At 37.1% G+C, this 20683-nt stretch overlaps 1 protein-coding gene across 1 annotated transcript; it reads left to right on the forward strand.

Annotated features, from left to right (window-relative positions):
* The first annotated feature begins 882 nt into the window (after window positions 1–882).
* On the forward strand, window positions 883–20272 carry LOC148422387 (anoctamin-9). Its single transcript, XM_088417878.1, has 24 exons — window positions 883–1224; window positions 3697–3771; window positions 5194–5322; window positions 5423–5559; window positions 6217–6266; window positions 6377–6435; window positions 8316–8395; window positions 8715–8849; window positions 8938–9031; window positions 9104–9164; window positions 11822–11904; window positions 12003–12107; window positions 12997–13161; window positions 13242–13278; window positions 15127–15238; window positions 15318–15375; window positions 15455–15552; window positions 15647–15843; window positions 15928–16080; window positions 17548–17695; window positions 17786–17908; window positions 18072–18165; window positions 18263–18375; window positions 19651–20272. Exons 1-24 carry the CDS (start codon window positions 1204–1206, stop codon window positions 19673–19675), a joined length of 2352 nt encoding a protein of 783 aa, XP_088274004.1. The 5' UTR covers window positions 883–1203; the 3' UTR covers window positions 19676–20272.
* Window positions 20273–20683: the final 411 nt, after the last annotated feature.

Here is a 20683-nt window from a genome sequence, read left to right on the forward strand (position 1 = left end):
ATATACCCTCACAGTAAGCCTATGTCGTACTTTCAACCCAGGAAAACAACAAAAACAGGTGACAGGAACAACAGGCTACAGAACTACTATGACAATGACAGTTAGACCATTAGACATTTAAACAATGATCCAACGAGAACTGAACGGAAACAGGAAACTAAATATACTCACATCAAACGAGACGACACTGAACACCTAGACAAGAAACAATTGGAAGAGGGAGCTGATTGGCCACCACAAGGGAAGCAGGTTAACACAGACAGGTGGACACAATCACACTGACGAGGACAGACACGAGGGGAACCAAACATGGACTAAACACATGATGAAAAACGCCACAACTCAAAACACAATTAATAACCCAGAAAAAGACCAAAACGGAAAAGAACAGAAAACCCAGATACTAACCCACAACAGATAACTAACAAATACCAACAGAACATGATGCATTTTACTTATAATGGGCCCAACTGTAGTCCAAATTTTCTGTGTACTTACTGCATGACTGCAATGCGTTGTTTTGATGTAAATTTGTTTTAAGCAGTTAAGATGCATGGCTGGATGAAAGAATGATTAAATAAATACTACCTTCCGACAAAGTACTGCATGTTAATACATACTTCCAGCTTGTTTTAAAGGTCTTGCTCAAGAGGATTGGATTTAGTTATTTTAGGAGTGCTTCGGCATCCACAAAGTGGGCTAGAAACGCCCATGTGTGTACACACACATCGAATAACTTTGCCTCTGTTCATTTTATCGCACGAATGATGTGACCCTTGTGCACTCAGGTTTGCTCCGCCCTGGTTTGAATGATTGTATTTGCTGCTACCTAGTGGTCGAGACAAGTCACTCCTCATCGCTTGAGGAGGCGGCAACGGCAAATTCATTCCATCGCACCTGAAAAGAGCTATTCTGCACCAGGAAAAAAAGCAAATTTGCTCTGCTTGGAGCTCACAGCGCGCAGCTCGCCCGTGGCTCCCGTGTTTACGTCAAAGCGAAACAAAGGCGGAGGCTCGTGACAGCGTCAGCAACAGGTGGAGTCGCTTCGACATTCCTTGCAACGACACGTTCTTTGCAGAGGAAGACTACGGAAGTTACCTGTCGGATCACAGGAACTCTCAGCAGGCCACGGAAGGGGAGTTATTTTTTTTTTCCTTCTGCGTGTATATTTATTTATTTTTTAAAATCTGATAGCTGCCAATCATGTCAGGACACAGGAGGCAGGTAAGAAATGATACTGCACACAAGCTATATAGTTTAAGTTTAAGACCACACGCCAAGTACATTCGTATGTTATGTTGCTTGGTAGCTACATTCCTTGTGTTTTAAATGTCACACAATCAAGAATTCATCAGCCACACTGACACATGGATGCGGTTAACATAACACTCCACTTCACAGTATGACAGCATGGCCACCGGAATGGTTTCACGTAACCATGATATGTCGATCAAAACACAAGAAAAGCCTGTAAAGGTCGTCCCTTTAAAGACAATGCGCAGCTGAGTTTTAATCGACACTTTAGATTGTTGAATTACACCACTCTTCATACAGAGAAGTTTTTCTTTGATATTTTGTTTACCATATTTAGCCACTGGACAAGATGATGATGTGTGAATCGATTCGCTACCATTGCAAACTGCCACAACGAGAGAGAATACGTTTTACATCAGTACCTGTGTGATTTTGCCAAACAAAACTGCGCATTCTTTATACCCGAGATTTCCTGGTTACAATGTGATTTGTTAGTACTGTAACCTAATTGTTGTTTATCAGCTTTTATGATGTGTATGCGTGTCAATTGATTTTGAGTTATCTCTGATGACCAAAGCACTCAATGGTATTGCTTCTACATACACTACAACAATAAAAACCAATAAAATGGCTGTTATAAAAAAGAAAGTTGGACAGCAGTAATCTGTACACTGTATTTTAAAAGTTTACACATCCCTAATTCAAATTTCAGGTTTTTGAGATGTGTACCATTGACACCAACAGAAATAATTACAAAACGTTTTCCACAATTAATGTAACCTATTACATAATTTGCATGAAACAATCCGATTTTTACAAATCTTTTCAAGAGGGAAATAACAAACAAAAGAGTCCACACAATAAGAGTAAGCATTAATGGCCCCAGCCTTCCTGCGTGAAGTTTGCATGTTCTCCCAGCCTGCCTGGGTTTTCTCCAGAAACTCTGGGTTACTCACACATTCCTAACACATGCATGGCAGCTATATTGGATACTCCAAATTGATCTTAGTCAGTGTCAGTGGTTATGTGTTTATGCAGCCCTGCGACAGCTGGGATATTCTCCAGTACGCCAGTGATCCTCCTAAGGATAAGAAAAACAGATGGCTGGTTGGATGGATTATCAATTACCAAATTAATCAACAATAATTTTAACTAGATTAAGAAATTTCTGAAGAAATTGTGAGTGTAGGCTGAAAATGAATGACAATTTGTGTAAGCATGTGGAATGCTTTGAAATCATAGAATATAATTGAATGATTTTGAATGATATATTATTGAATGCCATACTAAGAAAAATCTTTTTTTTTTTTTTTATTTCTAATGGAAACTTGAGAAGTGTAATTGTAATTGGTATTTCCAGAACAGTTTAACTTTGGAATACTGTACTTTAATTGATTTTTAAAAAAAGTTAAATTGAAGGGGGACAAACAAGAAGTTTAAAATGTTTTTTTTTGTTTGTTTTTCTTTTGAATTTTTGAAGCAAAATTGTTGAAGGGATAAACTGAAAAGGTTAAAGTTGGAACACTTAAAGTAAAAAAGAAAAAAAAGAAAAAAAATAGATTAAAGGACCAAAAAGAAACACCAAAACATTAATGTATGGATTTTGAAATTATGAAAAATTGCAGTGGTAAGAGATGAGCTGGACAGTTTGGGATCTGGGGTCATAAAATGGTGAAATTGGAGGCAAACGCAAGAAAAATCTGAATTGTTTGCTTTTATTTAGAAATTTGAGGAAAACCTTTGTACCAGGTATGAGCTGAACATTTTACAGTTGGACCTGGTTGCATCCCTCAAAAAAATGTGGAAATCAGCATTTGCACAAACAATTGAGTAATAATTTAACCATTGTTTAACTTAAAAATGTTAATCTTGAAATTTCAGCCTTTCTTCATTTGTTTTAGAACATGGTTCTTCCACACACCCTGTTGAATATGACTAAACTTTTAGCTGTACTATCCACTATTCCACCGTTTGAAATCATGATGTTCAATATGTTGCATCTGATTGCTGTGAGGCTCGCGTAGGCGTACCCAATGTAGTGCCATTATGTTGTCATCATGTCGGAACACAATCGCGGCCCGCCGCATGCGGCGATGTGGGAAAAGTGTCTGTGAATAACACAGCGTGACATTGCGAGCGCACATACCACCACATGCGCCTCAGTCACATTAGATTAACCTCGTCCGCTGACGCTGGTGAGTCAGAAATGGCCGCAGAGGGGTGATGAACAGCGGCCTCTGCTTACGTGCACAAACATGTACAAACGCCCACGTTAGTGTTTAACTGGATTCTTTTCTTGATAGTGATCCTTCAACAGATTTGATCATAACCCGCGTGTTATTCTTTTAAATATGACAGCCGTGTTTCACTCATATTGCTGTGTTGAAAAGGAATTATTCGGAAATTAAATAATGTGTTGCTTCTTATTGATGTGTTCAATAGCCCAGCATAGAGCTGCTGGAGTTAATGGGAGTTGTAAAAGAGAACGGCAACGAGCAGATGTCGTTTCCTCATTTGGTAAGTCAATTCAAGTTTTTATCCTAATAGATTTTATGGGCTATTCCCAAGACTGCATTAAATGGGAAGTCCAAACATTTCTTCACAATATTATGTTCTATGTAACTCCTAGGGTTGAAAAGTCAAAAGTCGTAATTCGAGTAATTCGACTGCCTCGTATCAAAGGATGGATACATGCTTATTGTACGAATCAGGAAAAAAAAATATGTCAAGCCAATCGCCGTAACAATTTTTGTCAGTTAAATATGCTGGAAACATGCTGAAAAGGCCATTTTCAAAATAAACCTAAGTTTACTAAAAAAATATTTGAATGCCTTGTTGATACGCTTTTATTTTGGACTTGTTCACTTGATTAGTCTTTTTACTGCAACTGTTGCTCCCGAATACCGATACAAACAACACAACGTTGTTCTGAAATCACACTCAATTGCCAATTCAGGGCGCTAACAAATGACTTAATTACACTTACAATGACATTGAAATACAGCCCTTGTTTCCAGTGTTTACCATTGGTTCCGGCTCTGTTATTGCTGTGTCTAGCATAATTTAGCCGCTAGCTAGAACAACGCTCAAGTGCTTCATATAGGCTGGTGTCATAGATGTAAATGCATCTGCACACTTTAATGCCGACAGTCTGACACTGCTGATGTTCCTACTGATCACTTTTTAACAAACTATGTTGACCCAATTGTGCTGTCGCAGGTGGCAAATTTTCCTTGACCAAAATTAAGTCTAATATTTCGAGAGAGGAAAATTGTGTTCTAAGTTTAAATTTAAGTTAAATAAATGTTGATAATCAAAACTTATAGAATTCATCATTCATTCTGCCTTATGTCTTTATAACTGGTTTTCACCAATCAAAATATGAGTACATACTATGTATACATACTGTGTGTGTGTGTGTATATATATATATATATATATATATATATATATATATATATATATATATATATATATATATATATATATATATATTTATTTATTTTTTCTTTTTACATTTATTAGGCTTAATCCATATTTCATGAACACAATATGAATGCTTGCGCGTCGAATATGTTATTGTCAAAAAACTTAACTTGACGTTATCTTTAAAATCTCTTTGACCGTTCTGTTTTTTTTTTTGTTTAATGACAGGATTTATTTAAGTATTTTATCCAGTTTTTGTGACCATTTCACATTTTTTTTTAACTCTATTTGTCTACGTGATGAACGAACGTTGGCATTTCTGCACCACTGCCAACAGCGACCACACTAAACTGTAATCGTTAAATTCTTTTGATTGACAGTGTCAATCGAAACCTATATACAGCTTTGGATCTCACTACCGCTTTGTCTATCAACCCACTAGAAAAATCAAATCACCGACAGTCTGACTGACATCTCTGTTAAATGGAAATATGATGCTCTGTTGTTTTTGAGCTGCAGTACAACCCGCTCTCCTACGACTATGTCCTGGTGGCAAAAACGAGAGAGCACCTGGATCGAGAGTCCATCAAGAAGCAACATGAATTAATCGAGGCACTGAAAAAGAAGAATTTCAAAATCACAGTAAGTGTGGAATCGAAAAGATCTGTCTTTTCATGTGCTATTCAACAATTCTGTCCACATGCAGCACTTAAGTGACTTTATTCACCTTTCTTTTGAACAGAAAATTATAGACGATGACCTGGTCTTCTATGGCATGCAAGCTCCTATTGAGGTTTTTGAAAAGTACAGATATTTGCTCAAAGTTTCTGATACCTGTAATTGGAGCTCAGACCAGAACAATCTGCCTCTCAGCACCAGGTAAAACAGTCTCCCTTTCTGCCTGTTGAGTGTTGATTATGTTAAGTGTCGACAAGTGACAGCTACACGACATACAACCATTTATTTACTTTCAAAATAATACAAATGTACTAGCACACTACTCTACTGTAGCGCTTAAGCCTGCATGAACAGGATAAGTCTGTTTTCACAATACACTTTTGATACAGCGCGTTTGTTTGTGTTTGAAATGAAAATGCAGTTCAACATTCCAAGATACTAGTTGACATCCAATTGCGTAATTTTTCTCTTCGGAATTATAGTTACAGTGATACCTCAATTTACAAGTGCCCCCACTTTACAATGTATGCTTTTTGAGATACAAGGTAATGCTCAGTAGATTTCTAACAATAATATTATTGTATAATATATGTATAATCTTTGACTTTATATGTATGTGTAGACAGTATGTGTTATTGTGACAGCTGTGTGCTTTGTAATTGTTTGATGGCATTATTTGATTATATTCTGTTAATCTAACACCCCTTCTATATATTGCCTCACAAGTGCTGATTTTCATTACTAGTGTGCTCCAGACCTTCCATTGCTCCACAAATGTTACGGTTGAATCTGTTCCACTATTGGGGCGTTTGATGTTTCACTCAATTGCTGTTGAAATTATGGTTCTTCTTGCTTCAGGATTAGGGTTGTCCACTTCATTTTGAATCACACACCTATCAGTTCAGGAGGTAAGATGTTTAATTCATTTTATATATTTTTTTTTTATTTTTTTCAAATACTGCCAGTCCTTTTAAATAAAGGCGAAAACTAATCTTGGCTCCTATGTTAATCTTGCAAGAGGGTCTGCGAGATCTGATGAAGACGAAGGTTTTTGAGGCAAGGTACTGCCTGCATGAGGTAAAAACCACATTTGAGTCCATTATGCTTTTGTTGATTTAATTGGTGGCTTCCCACAACAATGCACTTTAATGCTTAAAATAAAAAAAAACTGCCATCTTTCTAAACTCTTTTTCAGAAGTCCAAAAGCCGTGTGTGATATTATAATTATAATGCTGTGCTTAGGAAGCAATTTTATTGAACATTCATCAGCTCACACTTGTCTACCCAATTGTTTCTAACCCAATTATTATCACAATCTAAAAATGATCCAGACTTTCAATCTCGAGGTGACATAATGCTGCATGGAATTTGCAGTGAGGAAAGAGGCTGAAATTTACAAAAACGCTTCTCATTCAGTTGAGTGTTAGACGGTTAAATTTATTCTCACTCTATTCTCAGCACTTGAATTACCTTATAAATGCGGAAAAAAAACAGATGATAAATAGATTAACTCAACTTATTCCAGGTAGACGTTATTAGCAGTTTTAAGCTTTGGGTGGGATCTTCAGGTTTAATAGTTTAATTTTTTTTTTAATAGAAAATAGTCACCAGGAAAGTAAAAGAAAAAAAATAGGTCATGTAATTTGTCCCGATAACACAAAAGAGAGGGAGAGAGAGCTTGTAACACTGTTGGCAACTGTTAAATATCAGTGTATCACAGGTCACCAAAGTGTTTTACGTTCCTGCAGTAAAACACAACTCGGCCTTTCCAAACAATAGACCGGTGCTAGTGAAGTTCACCGACAGCGGCTGTATGTGAGTCATTAATTGACGTCTCATGCCAGTGAGTCATCCAAGCATTCAAGTGTGAGTTTTAGATTTCTTCAGGCCTGCGCCTCTTTATGTCAGCAGGTTTTTCCTCTCACAAGATTGACTGCAGTGAAAGAGGAAGTGAAAAAGACACATGTTACTTAAAGTGCTGACTTCCTGCTCTTATTTGTGTCCGGTTCATTTTCATATCAATAACAGGGGAGACACACCCCACTCAATAGCCTTTTGCAGGTCAATTTGTTTTACTGGTATCATTGCATTATTGGTATCATTCATAAATTCATCTATCTATCTATCTATCTATCTATCTATCTATCTATCTATCTATCTATCTATCTATCTATCTATCTATCTATCTATCTATCTATCTATCTATCTATCTATCTATCTATCTATCTATCTATCTATCTGTCTGTCTGTCTGTCTGTCTGTCTGTCTGTCTGTCTGTCTGTCTGTCTGTCTGTCTGTCTGTCTGTCTGTCTGTCTGTGTCAGGAAATTCAGCAGAACTTTTTTTTCTATTTTAAGAGCTAGAAAAGTAAACGGATATTGCCAAATGAATAAATGTATATATTTATGTAATGTACGCAACATTGCAACATAGCCGGAAACAGTAAACACAGAAGGTTAAATGGTTTAGGTCACTTGGATTAAATCGCCCACGTAAAAATGTGTTTGTTTGTTTGTTTGGTTGGTTCTTTTACAAATTATCCATTTTTGTCACTCAAGATGTCTTTCTTTTTCATTATTGCAACTGGGCATAGTAGTATTACGTTGTTGCAGTGCACCAGAGGGATCTGTAAGTTGACGATATCCATTTTGCATTCACTGAATATTAATGGTGCCATTTATGGAATATATATAACATTATGATGTGTGATCGGGTGCGTGAATGGTTGTTCGTCTTTGTGTGCCCTGCGATTGGCTGGCAACCAGTTAACTCACCTACTGCCCGAAACCAGCTGGGATAGGCACCAGCAAGCCTGCGACCCTTGTGGGGATAAGCGACTCTAGAAAATGGATGGATGCATGACTGTAATAGGCAGTGGTGTCAGTGTTTATTGATGGCCCCCATCCCCACCGTGTGCTCTCATTCTCTTTATGTTGCCGATTTGCTTTACCTCCGCAGAAAAAGAAACAGCGAGAGCTGACGGAGCGCTGGGCTCGATGGACTGCTTGTTTCCAAGGGCAACCCATTACTGCTGTCAGGTTGGGATTGCAACACCTCTCCACACGCTTTCTGCTTGTCCACACATCAAGCCTTTGCCGCCATGTTGTTGATATTTTTATTCTTCTGTGAGGTAGGGTACAGTGAGTGTGTCATCCTTCACACATGACACACAGCATGTCAGTTACAAAGAAAGTAATTATGAGATGGGTTCTCCAGGTTCACTTTGGTAAAAATAGTCCTGGAGGGAAACAATGCCATGGCTTTATTGTGGGCGTTATTGTATAAAACACTGCATTCACAAAATGGTCTTATAAATTGGCTCAATGAAGGTTAAACAACATTGCTGTGTGTTTCTAGAAACTATTTTGGAGAGAAGGTGGCCTTATATTACCTGTGGTTGGGCTGGTACACATATATGCTCATCCCTCCTGCTGTCATCGGGGTCATAGTCTTCCTCTATGGCCTCGCCTTCTTCAACACATCACCTCTCATGTAAGGTTTGACTCAAGCATATTGTACTGTAGATCTAATAAAGCAGCAGCATGGAGGGGCCTCTGTGAAAAATCGTGTTGCCTTGTAGAAAGGAGGTCTGCGACAATGATTTGGTCATGTGCCCTCTTTGTGACAAGAGATGCAAAGTGTGGCTGTTGTCCGACACGTGCACTTACGCCAAGGTAGGTCGGCGCATTGGCTTCCCAATGTTTTTTTTTGGGGGGGGTCTTATTGTTGGTTTCACATGTCCTCAGGTGAGCTTGCTGTTTGATAACGAAGGCACGGTGCTGTTTGCCATGGTAATGGCTGTGTGGGGTGAGTCCAGTGCCCTTAAAACCATTTTCTTTAACTTTTTCTTTAAGTGTCAACTTAGGAATCCAAATGAAGGCAAGGTTCCCTGATAAAATGAAAATTAATTTGTGCGTCCCCAAACTGTATTTTGGAAGCGCTTTTTTACTAAATTTTACTCTTAAAAGTCAATTTTAAGAAACTAAAAAAAAAGGCTTATAAGAAGAAATCCATTCTTATTTTTTATCTGAAAAGGAAAAGGAGAAGAATGCTAATTCTGAGGTATTATATCTATTATTTTCTCAAGATTTCTTTGTTCAAGACATATTTTTTCTCACAGTGAGATGAAAGATACTTGTGAATCATATTCAGTTCAAGACTAAGACAATTTTTCTTAATTTAGGAAATGATAGCGAAAACAAGATGTTATTATAAGACCAGATTTACATATAAGCATTTATAACAAGACACCTGTTTTCCTACTCTGTAATTTGTTGAATTACATATTAGAATTATGTTTACTTAAATTTGTTGTTTTATTTAAAGAAAAATCATAACGATTAATTTGGGGGTTGCTTTGTTTTAAAACTCCAGCTTTGTGTGAGTATAATTTTTAGAAAAATGTTCTAATTTTTGATTAGTTTAAGAAAATGGATCTAGGGAAATTTTGCTCAAAGTTCTCTAGCAACCTGAATATTTAAATTAGTGAGAAACTATTGCTTACATTTTAGATCCATTTGCTTAAATCTATGCTCAATTTAGGGGAATAAAAAAAGCTTATTTTAAGACACATATAAAAATAGTTGATTGTAGATTTTTAAAGATTTTTATTTACTGCAGGCATTGATGAATGGTTGAGTTGTCTTCCAAGAAGCTGTGGGTTCGATACCCCCATCATTGTGCTTTGAGTACCCAATGTAGGAAATTTCTATATAAGTATGTGTCCATTAAAAAAAGGACTTTCTTAAACGTTATCTTCTATTGAGAACTATTTAGCTAAATTTTGTATGCAACTTTCTGACATGAGAAATTTCTGACATGTTTTAGCTCTTAGATTGTTCTTAAAACCACCAAGGTTTTTAGGTCATTAGGTTTTCTAGGCAGGAGAAAAATCCATACCCCATTGGGTAGAGTTGCATAAATGTTAATATTTTACTTACTGTTTTTGGTCCGGCACTATTTATTTTGTGCCAATTGATTTTCAGTTTTATGAACGAGGTTTTGAAAAAGAAAAAAAAATGCTTGCATTCAGCAATCGATACCTATGCGGAGAAGCAAATCAAAGGCAGTACTGGAAGTGCTCTCAAAGGTCACTTACACAGTAGGACATGTCAAATGTCAATAGAAATACGAATTCAATGCACCAAACATCTGCTAGTCCATGAGCAGATTGTGGAGGGTATGTGGAAATAAATAAATAAATAAATAATATGTCAAACCAAAATCAGATCAGCCGCCTATCAACTCAAGTTGCAGGGGATACAAATTTTAACACACTGACACAACACTTGGACCAGGCAAAAAAAAAAAAAAAAAAAAAAAAGGTTGTGTATCCGCGGGTGCATTGACATCCAAAATAATATTAATCACCACTTGATTGACTTGCAATTAGACTCACAATTAAAGTAGTAATAAATAGCTCCCGTTGAGAATGAATTGCATTTTTCATTTTCTGCGAACCTGCTGTATCTCAGTTTTTAATTTGGAAAATCAGGTCACTCTAGGTTGTAGCCTCAAATGCCATTATTATTTCCCTTGACATCAATAGCGAGATATCCGGTTCCTTCTTTTTAACTTTTATTGCTGAATGGAGTTAAATAACACACTGGGAAACTAGAATTGTCTCTTTTGTGAGAACCTTCTTGGGCTCCCGCGATTGCTGCGTGTGAACAAATGATAATGGCATATTTGGACACACACGATAAAGCAACACATGCAGAAAGACATAACAATATTCAAAGTCGTGGGTTCTTTACCTGCTAGTTTTGTTTGACCAAACAATCAGAAGACAAAAAATAATGCTAACATCATTCGGAGCCACCTAGGTGGCCACTCTGATGCAAATTTGAAATGTAATTGGATTAAGAAACTGACCTGTTGCTAATATAGTTTAACCAGCCAGCAATGCTGATTCTGGAGACCCTGGTCAGATGAGACAATTTCATGGAACAAATATTAGTATAGAAAAAAAAACCCAGCAGATATTTTTTTCTGAAAATATTTTGGTCACTATTTTTTCGGAATGCAATCTGAGTAGTTAGGCAGCACAATATTGATTCAGCCAATGACTGTTGATCTAACTTTATTTGAACAGTCCTGTGAAGAGGACACAACTGGCAGCAAGAGCAGTCCTCCGAAGTAACAAAGGCGCTACATGACTGCACATAAAAAAGGGTGGGGTGCGCTCCAAAGATAAAGAATGTGGATTGAGGGTATAAAAGTGGAGCACAGATGTTGTCATTTTATCTTTTTACTTTGCACTTTGGACTTGGGACTTTCTGTTCAATTTCAAATGTGACCTGTTTAAAAATATTTCCCTAAACATTACTGCAATGCCATCTAATTAAAGCAAATAATACCAAAGTACATACTCCGGTTCACTAAGGCAATGTTGATTAATTTTGGATTTGTTTTGCATGTGTGTGTGTGTGTGTGTGTGTGTGTGTGTGTGTGTGTTTAAACAGCCACACTGTTTTTGGAGTTCTGGAAAAGACACCGAACTTCCTATGTGTGTGAATGGAAGGTGTCTGATTGGTGTGAGGAGGAGGTACAGTCAACCGTCTTTTTAAATGAACCTCTTTTTCCATGCTAGGCTAATGCTTGATTATCTTTGCATCTCATCATTATTTATTTCTTTTTTTTCAGGAGGAACTTATCTTGGAGATTGTTAACAATGTTAACTGTGAACCCAAAAAATTCAAGCACTCCTATCTGCGCAGCACGCTGGTTTTGATCTGTGTCATAATTATGGTGAGCGCGTCGCCAGTAAAATCACAGAAGTTCAAAGGAAAGTCCGGACTTACTTGCTATTGTGATGAGGATACAATGCAGCGCCATTCAAAAGTTTGGAAACACATTTGAATTATACAGAAGCACAGCCGTGACCTGAAACTCATTCCAGATCATAAGAGCATCACCCACATCATGAATCTCACTGATAAAATACAAAGATATGCAAACCCAGAAAAATGTGTCTATAAATTTAAAATCTAAAACATATGTCTGTTTAAACTACATTTTTAACTTTCTTAAATACTTCCTAAAATGTTGCTGCATAGTATGAATTACTTAATTATGAATTAACATTGTACAAAAAAATCTATGAACATTCAATGTGAAGGCGATTTCCAAACATTTGGCTATTACTGTATTGTATAATGTTTTTTTGTAGATGGGTTTGTACTTTAATTTGTGGTTGAACAAAAAAAGACTTGCAACTGGACAAAAAAAACGTGTTGTACCATCTGTTTCTGATTTATTAAACTTTGCCGTGGTATGTCTAAACATATTTTATTCAGCAATTACAGAAGATAAATTGTGTAGCATTATCTAATTTCTTTTTGGATAGCCTCCTGGAAAACATAAGACCTAACAAAATAAAGGCATCCAACCTAATGCAGTGGAGTTACTATAACACAATTTTGCAGTGAGTTGCTTCATGTTCTAATTAATTTTCTCTTTATTTGAAAAGAGAAATGTACTGTTCCCGGCACGGCATTTAAAAGCATATCCAAGTGTATCCAATTCGCTATTACCTGCAAAAACTCTTTTAAAATCTCCCTGAAGTGAGTTCATGTACCTTTAGGGGTCCTCATACCCCAATTTGAGAACTGCCAATCTAAATAATGTGTTCTCACAGATACTGTTGATCATCGGTCTGACGCACGCACTGGTGGTGTTCAGGGTGATCGCAGCGGTTCAATTGGCCGAGGGGTCATGGGAGTTCATGACCACGCACGCCAACAGCATAGCTATGATGCTGGGTGCAGTCCTGCATTACCTAATCATCACCGTCATGACGAAGGTACAAAAAGATTGAAGTGCATCATTGTCTCCATTTAGTAGCATCCTTTGTGATGTTTGTTCGCGTCTTTATGATTGCAGGTCAACAGGAGCGTGGCCATGAAACTTTGTGAATTAGGTAGAGTATGTGAATCTCTCTTTGGCTTCGTTTTGTACCAGGTGCAGAATTTGGCTGCCTATTAGTGTACAGTTAGGTGCAAAAATATTTCACTATTGCCATTGACATCTATAGACATCAAATATCCAGTTTTGGGGGGCTGGCAGCGATTAACTTATTCATTGCCAATGACTGACAGATAACAGTAGGTCGAAATCCAAGATAACTATTTCAGTGCCGTGGATGAAAAATGTTGTTCATGTAAAATACTTAGGTTGTGTGCCAGTGACAAGAATTCTTATCCATTAAGTTTTTATTTTTTTTAAATGAATGAAAAGATGACACGGGCAGTGCTCCTCTTAATATTATGCCAATCGAACACTGTTGAAATGCATTATTTTGCCATCAAAAACACATTTTCACTGTTTTTTTTCATGTATTATCAATGTGAAGGACTTTTGAGATGGTTCTGATGCTACTAACAAATCTTTTTGCGTCAGTCATTGTTGTGCAAAAAACACATCTTCACAAAAAAGCAAATTTTCTCCTTTTGTCCAAAATAGCTTTGTGTCACTCAAATCTATTCTGAAGCAGTGATTACTAAAGAACGCAATAAATAAGAATCTTATTTTCTTTTTCTAGGTAAAGAATGGAATCCAATCTTTCAAATGGTACAATCATTGTCTAAATAATCGTACAATACAATAGCCTGTCGGCCTTGAAAGATGCGTCAAAATGCTCGACATCGGCTGGCACTCTTGGGTTTGCCTTTTCAGATAACGCTTCGCACTGAAAGAGTGGGCTGGCAGTGAATGTTTTTATTTCCCGTTACTGCTTTGCCACGTCAAAGCAAATGGCGCGTCCGCGGCAAACGTCATCAAAACACCAAAGCTGGCTCCTCCTTATTTATTATTAAATTCTTTCTACAGATAATTGTTTTCAGAATTTGAAAAGGTGTTTATATTTGATTGACAGTCCAAACTGGTTTGAAGAGCTGAAGGCGAGCCAAATTTGGTTCACACGCATTCCTCCGTTAAGCAAAACAAACGCGTCCAGCATGCACACTCACACGAAAAATTGCAAATATCAATTCACATGGTCGTATAATAATAACGGCTTGCAAAGCATGGATGAATCCTTTCCAGATGTAATCGTCAAATAACCGAGCAGGTTTTGAGTTTGAAAAACGGCTAACACTTACAAAAACTGTTTATGACTTTTGAAAATTGATGGAGATCATACAGAAAAAGCTGTCACACCTATTACTTGTAGCAAAGCAGCTTGGCACCAAAATTCGTGGCCCAAAAGTCCAAAAGCTATGTGGCCCAGATCCATTTACTAGGCACACGTTAAAACATATACTCTTCATCTTTTGGTATTAAACAAAAAGCCTGTGAAGGGTTACATTTGTGCCCGTTTCCCAGTTTTTGCAACAGATTCAGTTAAGAAAATGTTTATTTGTATACAAAGTATAAATAAAGTGTTGTTTCGAGATCAAGGTGTGGTCACAAAGCAACAATTAGGTGACTAACTTCCAGTGAACTCTGGAACTGGGCCACCACATGTCAGTCACGTGAAACAGCAGGTGACAGCCAAAAGGGAAGCTCATCGATGTTGATGAGAGGCTGCTTGAGGAATTGCAAGTTTATTTTAAAAGCAGGCTATATAGATCATGACACTATAGCTGTGAAGCTATAATATACACTGAATTAGGGCTGGGCAATAAGGCCCAAACATAAAATGTTCATTTTCTCCATTTATTCTGGACAATTGCGAATTCAGATTAAAAAAAATAATGAATACTGATTTAACATCAGTTTTAATGTAAACGCGCACGCTTGTTGCTAACAAGAATTTTATCTGTGGCAGAGAAAACCAGATCTTTTGCTACCACTGAGAGGAGTTTCACCGTTAAGATGTTTACCTTCCAGTTTTTCACCTATTTCTCCTCGCTCTTCTACGTAGCATTTTTTCTCGGCAGGTAAGAAACTACAATAAACACAAATACATTAAAATTCATGTCTCGGATGGCTGATGTTTGTCATGACGTGAATCAACAGGATAAATGGTCATCCTGGTCATTATGTGCGCATTGCGAGTAAATGGAGGTTAGAAGAGGTGAGTAAGCATGAGACAGCTAAAATTTCCCTTTTTTTTCCCCCATTTGCACGTTACTGTTTTTAATCCTTCCATTCAGTGTCATCCCAGTGGATGTCTGACGGACCTCTTTATCCAAATGGCCATCATCATGGTCCTGAAGCAAACTATAAGCAATATCTTTGAGTTCACCGGCCCGTACGTATGAAGCACTTAAACTGACCTTATTCAAGTTCACACTCTATCAGCAATGTGTCCAAAAATATTCTTTTTTCCCTCCTGCTGGCATCAGGTGGTTTGGCAAGTGGCTGAAGAGGAGGAGAACTCAAAAACTTCAGAGAAAATGTGCCCACTGCTATCTAAAAGACGAATCCCAGGCTAAACATGGAACTGAGCTGTGCGATAACTGCAAGCTGCGGGATTGGCTGAACAACTACCGCCTCAATGGCGTCGACTCCTTTAGCCTCTTTAAAGAGTTTCTTGAAATGGGTACATAATGTGTGAAATGAAAAAACAAAAAGAGTGAAATGGCTGATTTGATTGAATTGATTTTTTTTTTCGCCCTCCATGCAGTGATCCAATTCAGCTTCACCACCATATTTGTGGCCGCGTTTCCTCTGGCTCCACTGCTGGCCCTCATCAATAACGTCATTGAGATTCGCCTGGATGCCATCAAGATGGTCACTCTTGAGCGCAGACTGGTTCCCAAAAAGACCAATGATATCGGTAAGTGGGACAATGTTTTTTTTTTTTTTTTCCCTAGATGACTCACAAAACTGATTTGAGATCATATCTGAAACGGTCAGATTTTAGTCAAAGAATGTGGTGAATGAGTTATTTGAAAAATGTCATAAGAAATGTGCAAAAAAGATTATTTTTATTTCAATCATGCATTTATTTAGATGAAAAGTTCATTTTCACCCTTGGGCAATATCTGATCTGTCTACCTATAAAGGTTGTCTTGAAACTATCTTTCCTCATTGTCTAAATCTGTAGCAGCAAAAAAAAACCCCACTTTGTTAATATCATACTTTATAATACCATTTTTGAACTTATTCACTGCCATTGATGACTATATCTGACAAAAGATCCCTTTTAACTGGACTTGCCTTGCATAAGTTAACTCCTTCACAGCCATTGACAACGCTATATCATAAGTCAAAAATCCATTATATTTGGGCTGGAAGCGAATGAGATGAAAACAGTACAGTAAATAGAACGGATTTATTGTAAAGACTTTGTGCGTCACGATTAATTTATTGCCTTCTGTTTTGGCCAACAGCATAATACAGTCATGCTAGCAAAGGAGAGTTTTACTCAAACACTATAGATGACTTTGGAAAGGGCACAAATATTAGTTGTTGTTTTTTTTTTTTTGACAGAATAAAGATTATGCCTGTGAAAATTGTTTTATTTTCTGTCTACCTGTGTTGCTGTTGTTCAAATATCTGTTCCTTTTAACACCACTCCATACATGCTATTTGTTAGCTCATCGAGGGCATTTCCCAATATGTGTTAGCATTGAGTTAAGCAGATGTTTGTTTTTAGATTTAGTTTAACCAACATAAAGGCTCTTTTTTAGCGATTTGTCCTCTCCGCCAAACCACTGCTTGTTGTGACTCAAATTTTGCATGTAAAAAAAGAAAGAAGAAAGTAAAAAAAGGGGGATTCGTATCTCAAGGCACTTTTGTATATTTTTAATAAACACTCAAGTCAAGTTCTCAAGTGTAAACACAGTCCCTTTTTAATGCTGAACTGACAAGCAATGATAACCATAAGAACACTTCAGAATGGAGAAAAATAAGCAAAACAACACCTGGTTAATTGAAATGTCCAATAACAAGGCCGTTTTCACTATTATAACTAATTCTGAATTCAAAATTTACTTTTCTTAATTGCTGTTTTAAAATATGACAGCCTAAGTCGAAAATATGAAACTTTTAGTGCTAACGACCAGAGCTGTGAACGGGATGTGCTGGTGTGCCTTTTTTTTAAATATTCATCTTATTCAGTAAGTTCCACTTCCAGTTTTGTGATACTTTTGACGGGTGTAGTATCTGGGGTCAATAGTGTGAGAACTTCTCTTTGTGACGTTTTGCTCAAAGGATTTCCTTGTGGCCATTTCATATAATGTGTGTATCAAAATCCACTCATGTAGTGGATACATTTGTTCAAATGTTTGCTTTTCTTCAGGTGTGTGGACAGATTTGCTGGAGGCTATCGGAGTCTTAGCCGTCATTGCTAACGGACTGGTCATCGGCGTGTCCTCAGACTTCATCCCTCGACTGGTGTACCGTTACCACTATGGACCTTGCGCCAACGGCACGGCGACAGATATAGAGTAAGTGTGTTGTCCTTCAAAAGAAACTGTCAACGTTTTGCTATGCAATGCACACTAAATGTGTATTTGTGTATTTCTATTTCTTTCAAGTTGCATGGTTGGCTACATCAACAATACTCTATCCACTGTCTCCACGGCTAACCCGGAAATCCGCAAGGAATTTTCCCCTTTTCAGATGGAAACTCCGAATGGAATGAATGTCACTTCCTGCAGGTTGGTTCCCCTCATAAAGAGAGCTTTTCACTTGCATAATTGCATTTTTCAGTAGTGAGGCCCGCATTACATATTGAGCAGAAAACCGTCCAATTCAACTTTTGCTTTTAGTCAGTCTTTGAAATGCATTGAATGGGATAGTAACTAGCCCACATCTTCACAGCTATAAAGACTACAGAAACCGCGAGGACTACAGCCTTACTCCACAGTTCTGGCTTATTTTAGCCGTGCGCTTCGCATTTGTTATCCTGTTTGAGGTAAACTTGAGCACGATGCGGCCGAATGTGAACAGACACCATATTGTCAATATCCTGTCGTTATCCCTGAAGAAACTGACCTCATCTCTACTTGCAGCACATTGTGGTCATATGTAAATTTATCGCGGCATGGTTCGTGCCAGCCGCGCCCATGCAGGTCAAGAACGACAGTCTCTTTGATAAACTCAAAAGACTAAAAGAAGAGCTCAGGTGAGATTCTATGTTTGTGCTTAAGTTATTTTGTTTCACAGTTCAACTGTCAAAATCGATCCTTAATAGAGATGGATTCACATGTCTTCATTTATGGGCCTTTTATCTCTGAAATCACTATTTAGGAAATCAAAAAACACCATCTTGCTTATTGATTATCCATAATAATATTTAAAAATAATCATTGTTAATAATGTCATGTTATTTTCTAACAAATAAAATGTGTTTCAGGTCCCTGGGATAAACCAGTTTAAAAAAAAAAAAAAAAAAGCACCCAAGTATAGAAAGTCGCTCCTCAATGGTTACAGAACTGTTCTGCAAAAGAATTATGTAACAATTGTTACTCTGTCAGATATAAAGGCATAGTAATCTTTGCAAATGCTAGATAAAAATGAAAAAAGTACTGATTAGCCATCACCATTAACTATGAACAAACCCGTCAGTTATACCAATCAGCCAAAAGATGGCAGCAAAAGAGTGTAGTTGGGGGTGGGGCCATCTTTAGGCTTATTATCTTTCCCACTTTTCCCTCCAAGATATAATTGGAAGTAATGTAATTATATATATATATATATATATATATATATATATATATATATATATATATATATATACAAAAAAAAAATAATAATTATCTATATCCATTTTTGCTTCCCTGGAGTCCCAGGCCCGTTTCATCTTATGGGTCAGCTGGCTCTGATTACAGTCATTAAAAGTTGTTAATAATGTGGAAAAATAGCACAAAGTGGAAGACAGACCATTGGATGTTTGCAGCGATGCAAAGAGGTTTTATTAAACACATTTCGTACAGGGGGTGTCAAATCTTACTTCGCGGAATCCACTTTTTGCGGGAATTTCCAGTTCCTTGTTAACTGTAAAAAAATAAAAAATGAGGGAACACTGTTTTTTTGTTGCTGTTATTTTTAAAAGAAAAAAAATCCACACCATTGTATTAACTTGGGGTATTCTTTTTAACTATGACAACAAATAACATCTGGAGCTATGACCAAGTATGAGCCACTTCAGAATCTCACTGCTCACCGTGCATATTTTAACATTTAAGTCATCTAATTGCAATGCAACGCACAACAAATGTGTTTCGCGCCAAGGTCTTGTGTTCTGCAAATGAAGTCAAAGCTGTTAATACTGCTTTGCAACCTGGCCATTACCTTGGCATATCTGCCTTTTCCATCGTTCGGATTGAAAAGTAGTGAACTTTGAATCCAAATGTTTTCTTGATTGGGAAATTAAAAAGCAAATGACCTCTCTCCACAGGTCATTTGAAGAAAGCCAGCGCTGACATTTTGCCGGAGCAAATGAAAGGTGAACCCGGTGTTGCCTTGCGCTTTGAAACGATCACAGTTGAGAAGTCAACTTCCAAGCCATTTATCACCTTGAGGTGTTCAGATGGAATGCTCCAGCTCTATCTGCGTAATGGCTGTGTGGATTCTCACGTATGAAATGAACGGACGTACAGTCACTCATTTTGCTGTTGTCTTCAGTGAGATTATTGGAACTGTATTATTTTGCAAGAATGCACTGAATGTTTTTCTAATGAATTTGTGACTTTTGTTTGTAGTCCTCGCCTTACGATAATTTGAATTTCTGGTGCACAGTCTGTGCTGATTGTATTACAATATTGCCTTATATCGTGACAAGCGTTGTGGTAATCATTATTATTGCAGACAGACTGACACAGGGCTTAGAAATGTTCATAATGTTTTATAATTAAATAAAAAACAGTCAAATCCTCATAGAAATATAAGGTTGTCTTGAGTGTGACAGCGGAGAGATGTTTTTAAAAAAAAAGTATGCCAAATTACATATTTTTGACAGTGCATGTAAATCTAATTCTGCCTGAGGTTTTCTTATACATATTAAAAAAATGTTTACAGTTGCTTTTCAGAGTTGTTTGGAATGATTCACTTTCCATGCCCGATCATTCATCTTTTGATGAATATGGCGATTGGAGAATAGTTTTCCGCAACACTCAACACATCTCAACAATCAACAAATGAAAGGCTGACACCTCAACAAGGAATACATATTTCTGGTATTAATTAATTGTGATTTGTTGCCGCTGGGCTTGCATAACATGGCATGTGAAAAGCCAGTGAAAAAAAACTGAGAATCATTCATGTAACAGCTTTATTAACGATACTTTTTGTAAAATTATCTTTCAAAGTTAGGAGTAAACCATGTTTGATAAATGCTGTCACAATTGTATGTTTATTGTGATTGTTTCTGACGCTTTTGATACAATGAGTGGTTTAGTGAACAATCTGTCCTGTATTTTTTGTTAATCTTT

This window comes from Hippichthys cyanospilos, chromosome 6 (assembly GCF_059441005.1).
Source record: "Hippichthys cyanospilos isolate Australia breed blue-spotted pipefish chromosome 6, RoL_Hcya_1.0, whole genome shotgun sequence".
In the NCBI taxonomy this organism is placed as follows: domain Eukaryota; kingdom Metazoa; phylum Chordata; class Actinopteri; order Syngnathiformes; family Syngnathidae; genus Hippichthys; species Hippichthys cyanospilos.

Coding starts and splice junctions, on each gene's coding strand:
- LOC148422387 (XM_088417878.1), top strand. CDS start 1,204: ATGTCAGGACACAGGAGGCAG. Junction 8,396..8,714: donor CAACCCATTACTGCTGTCAG/GTTGGGATTGCA, acceptor GTGTGTTTCTAG/AAACTATTTTGGAGAGAAGG. Junction 9,165..11,821: donor CATGGTAATGGCTGTGTGGG/GTGAGTCCAGTG, acceptor GTGTTTAAACAG/CCACACTGTTTTTGGAGTTC.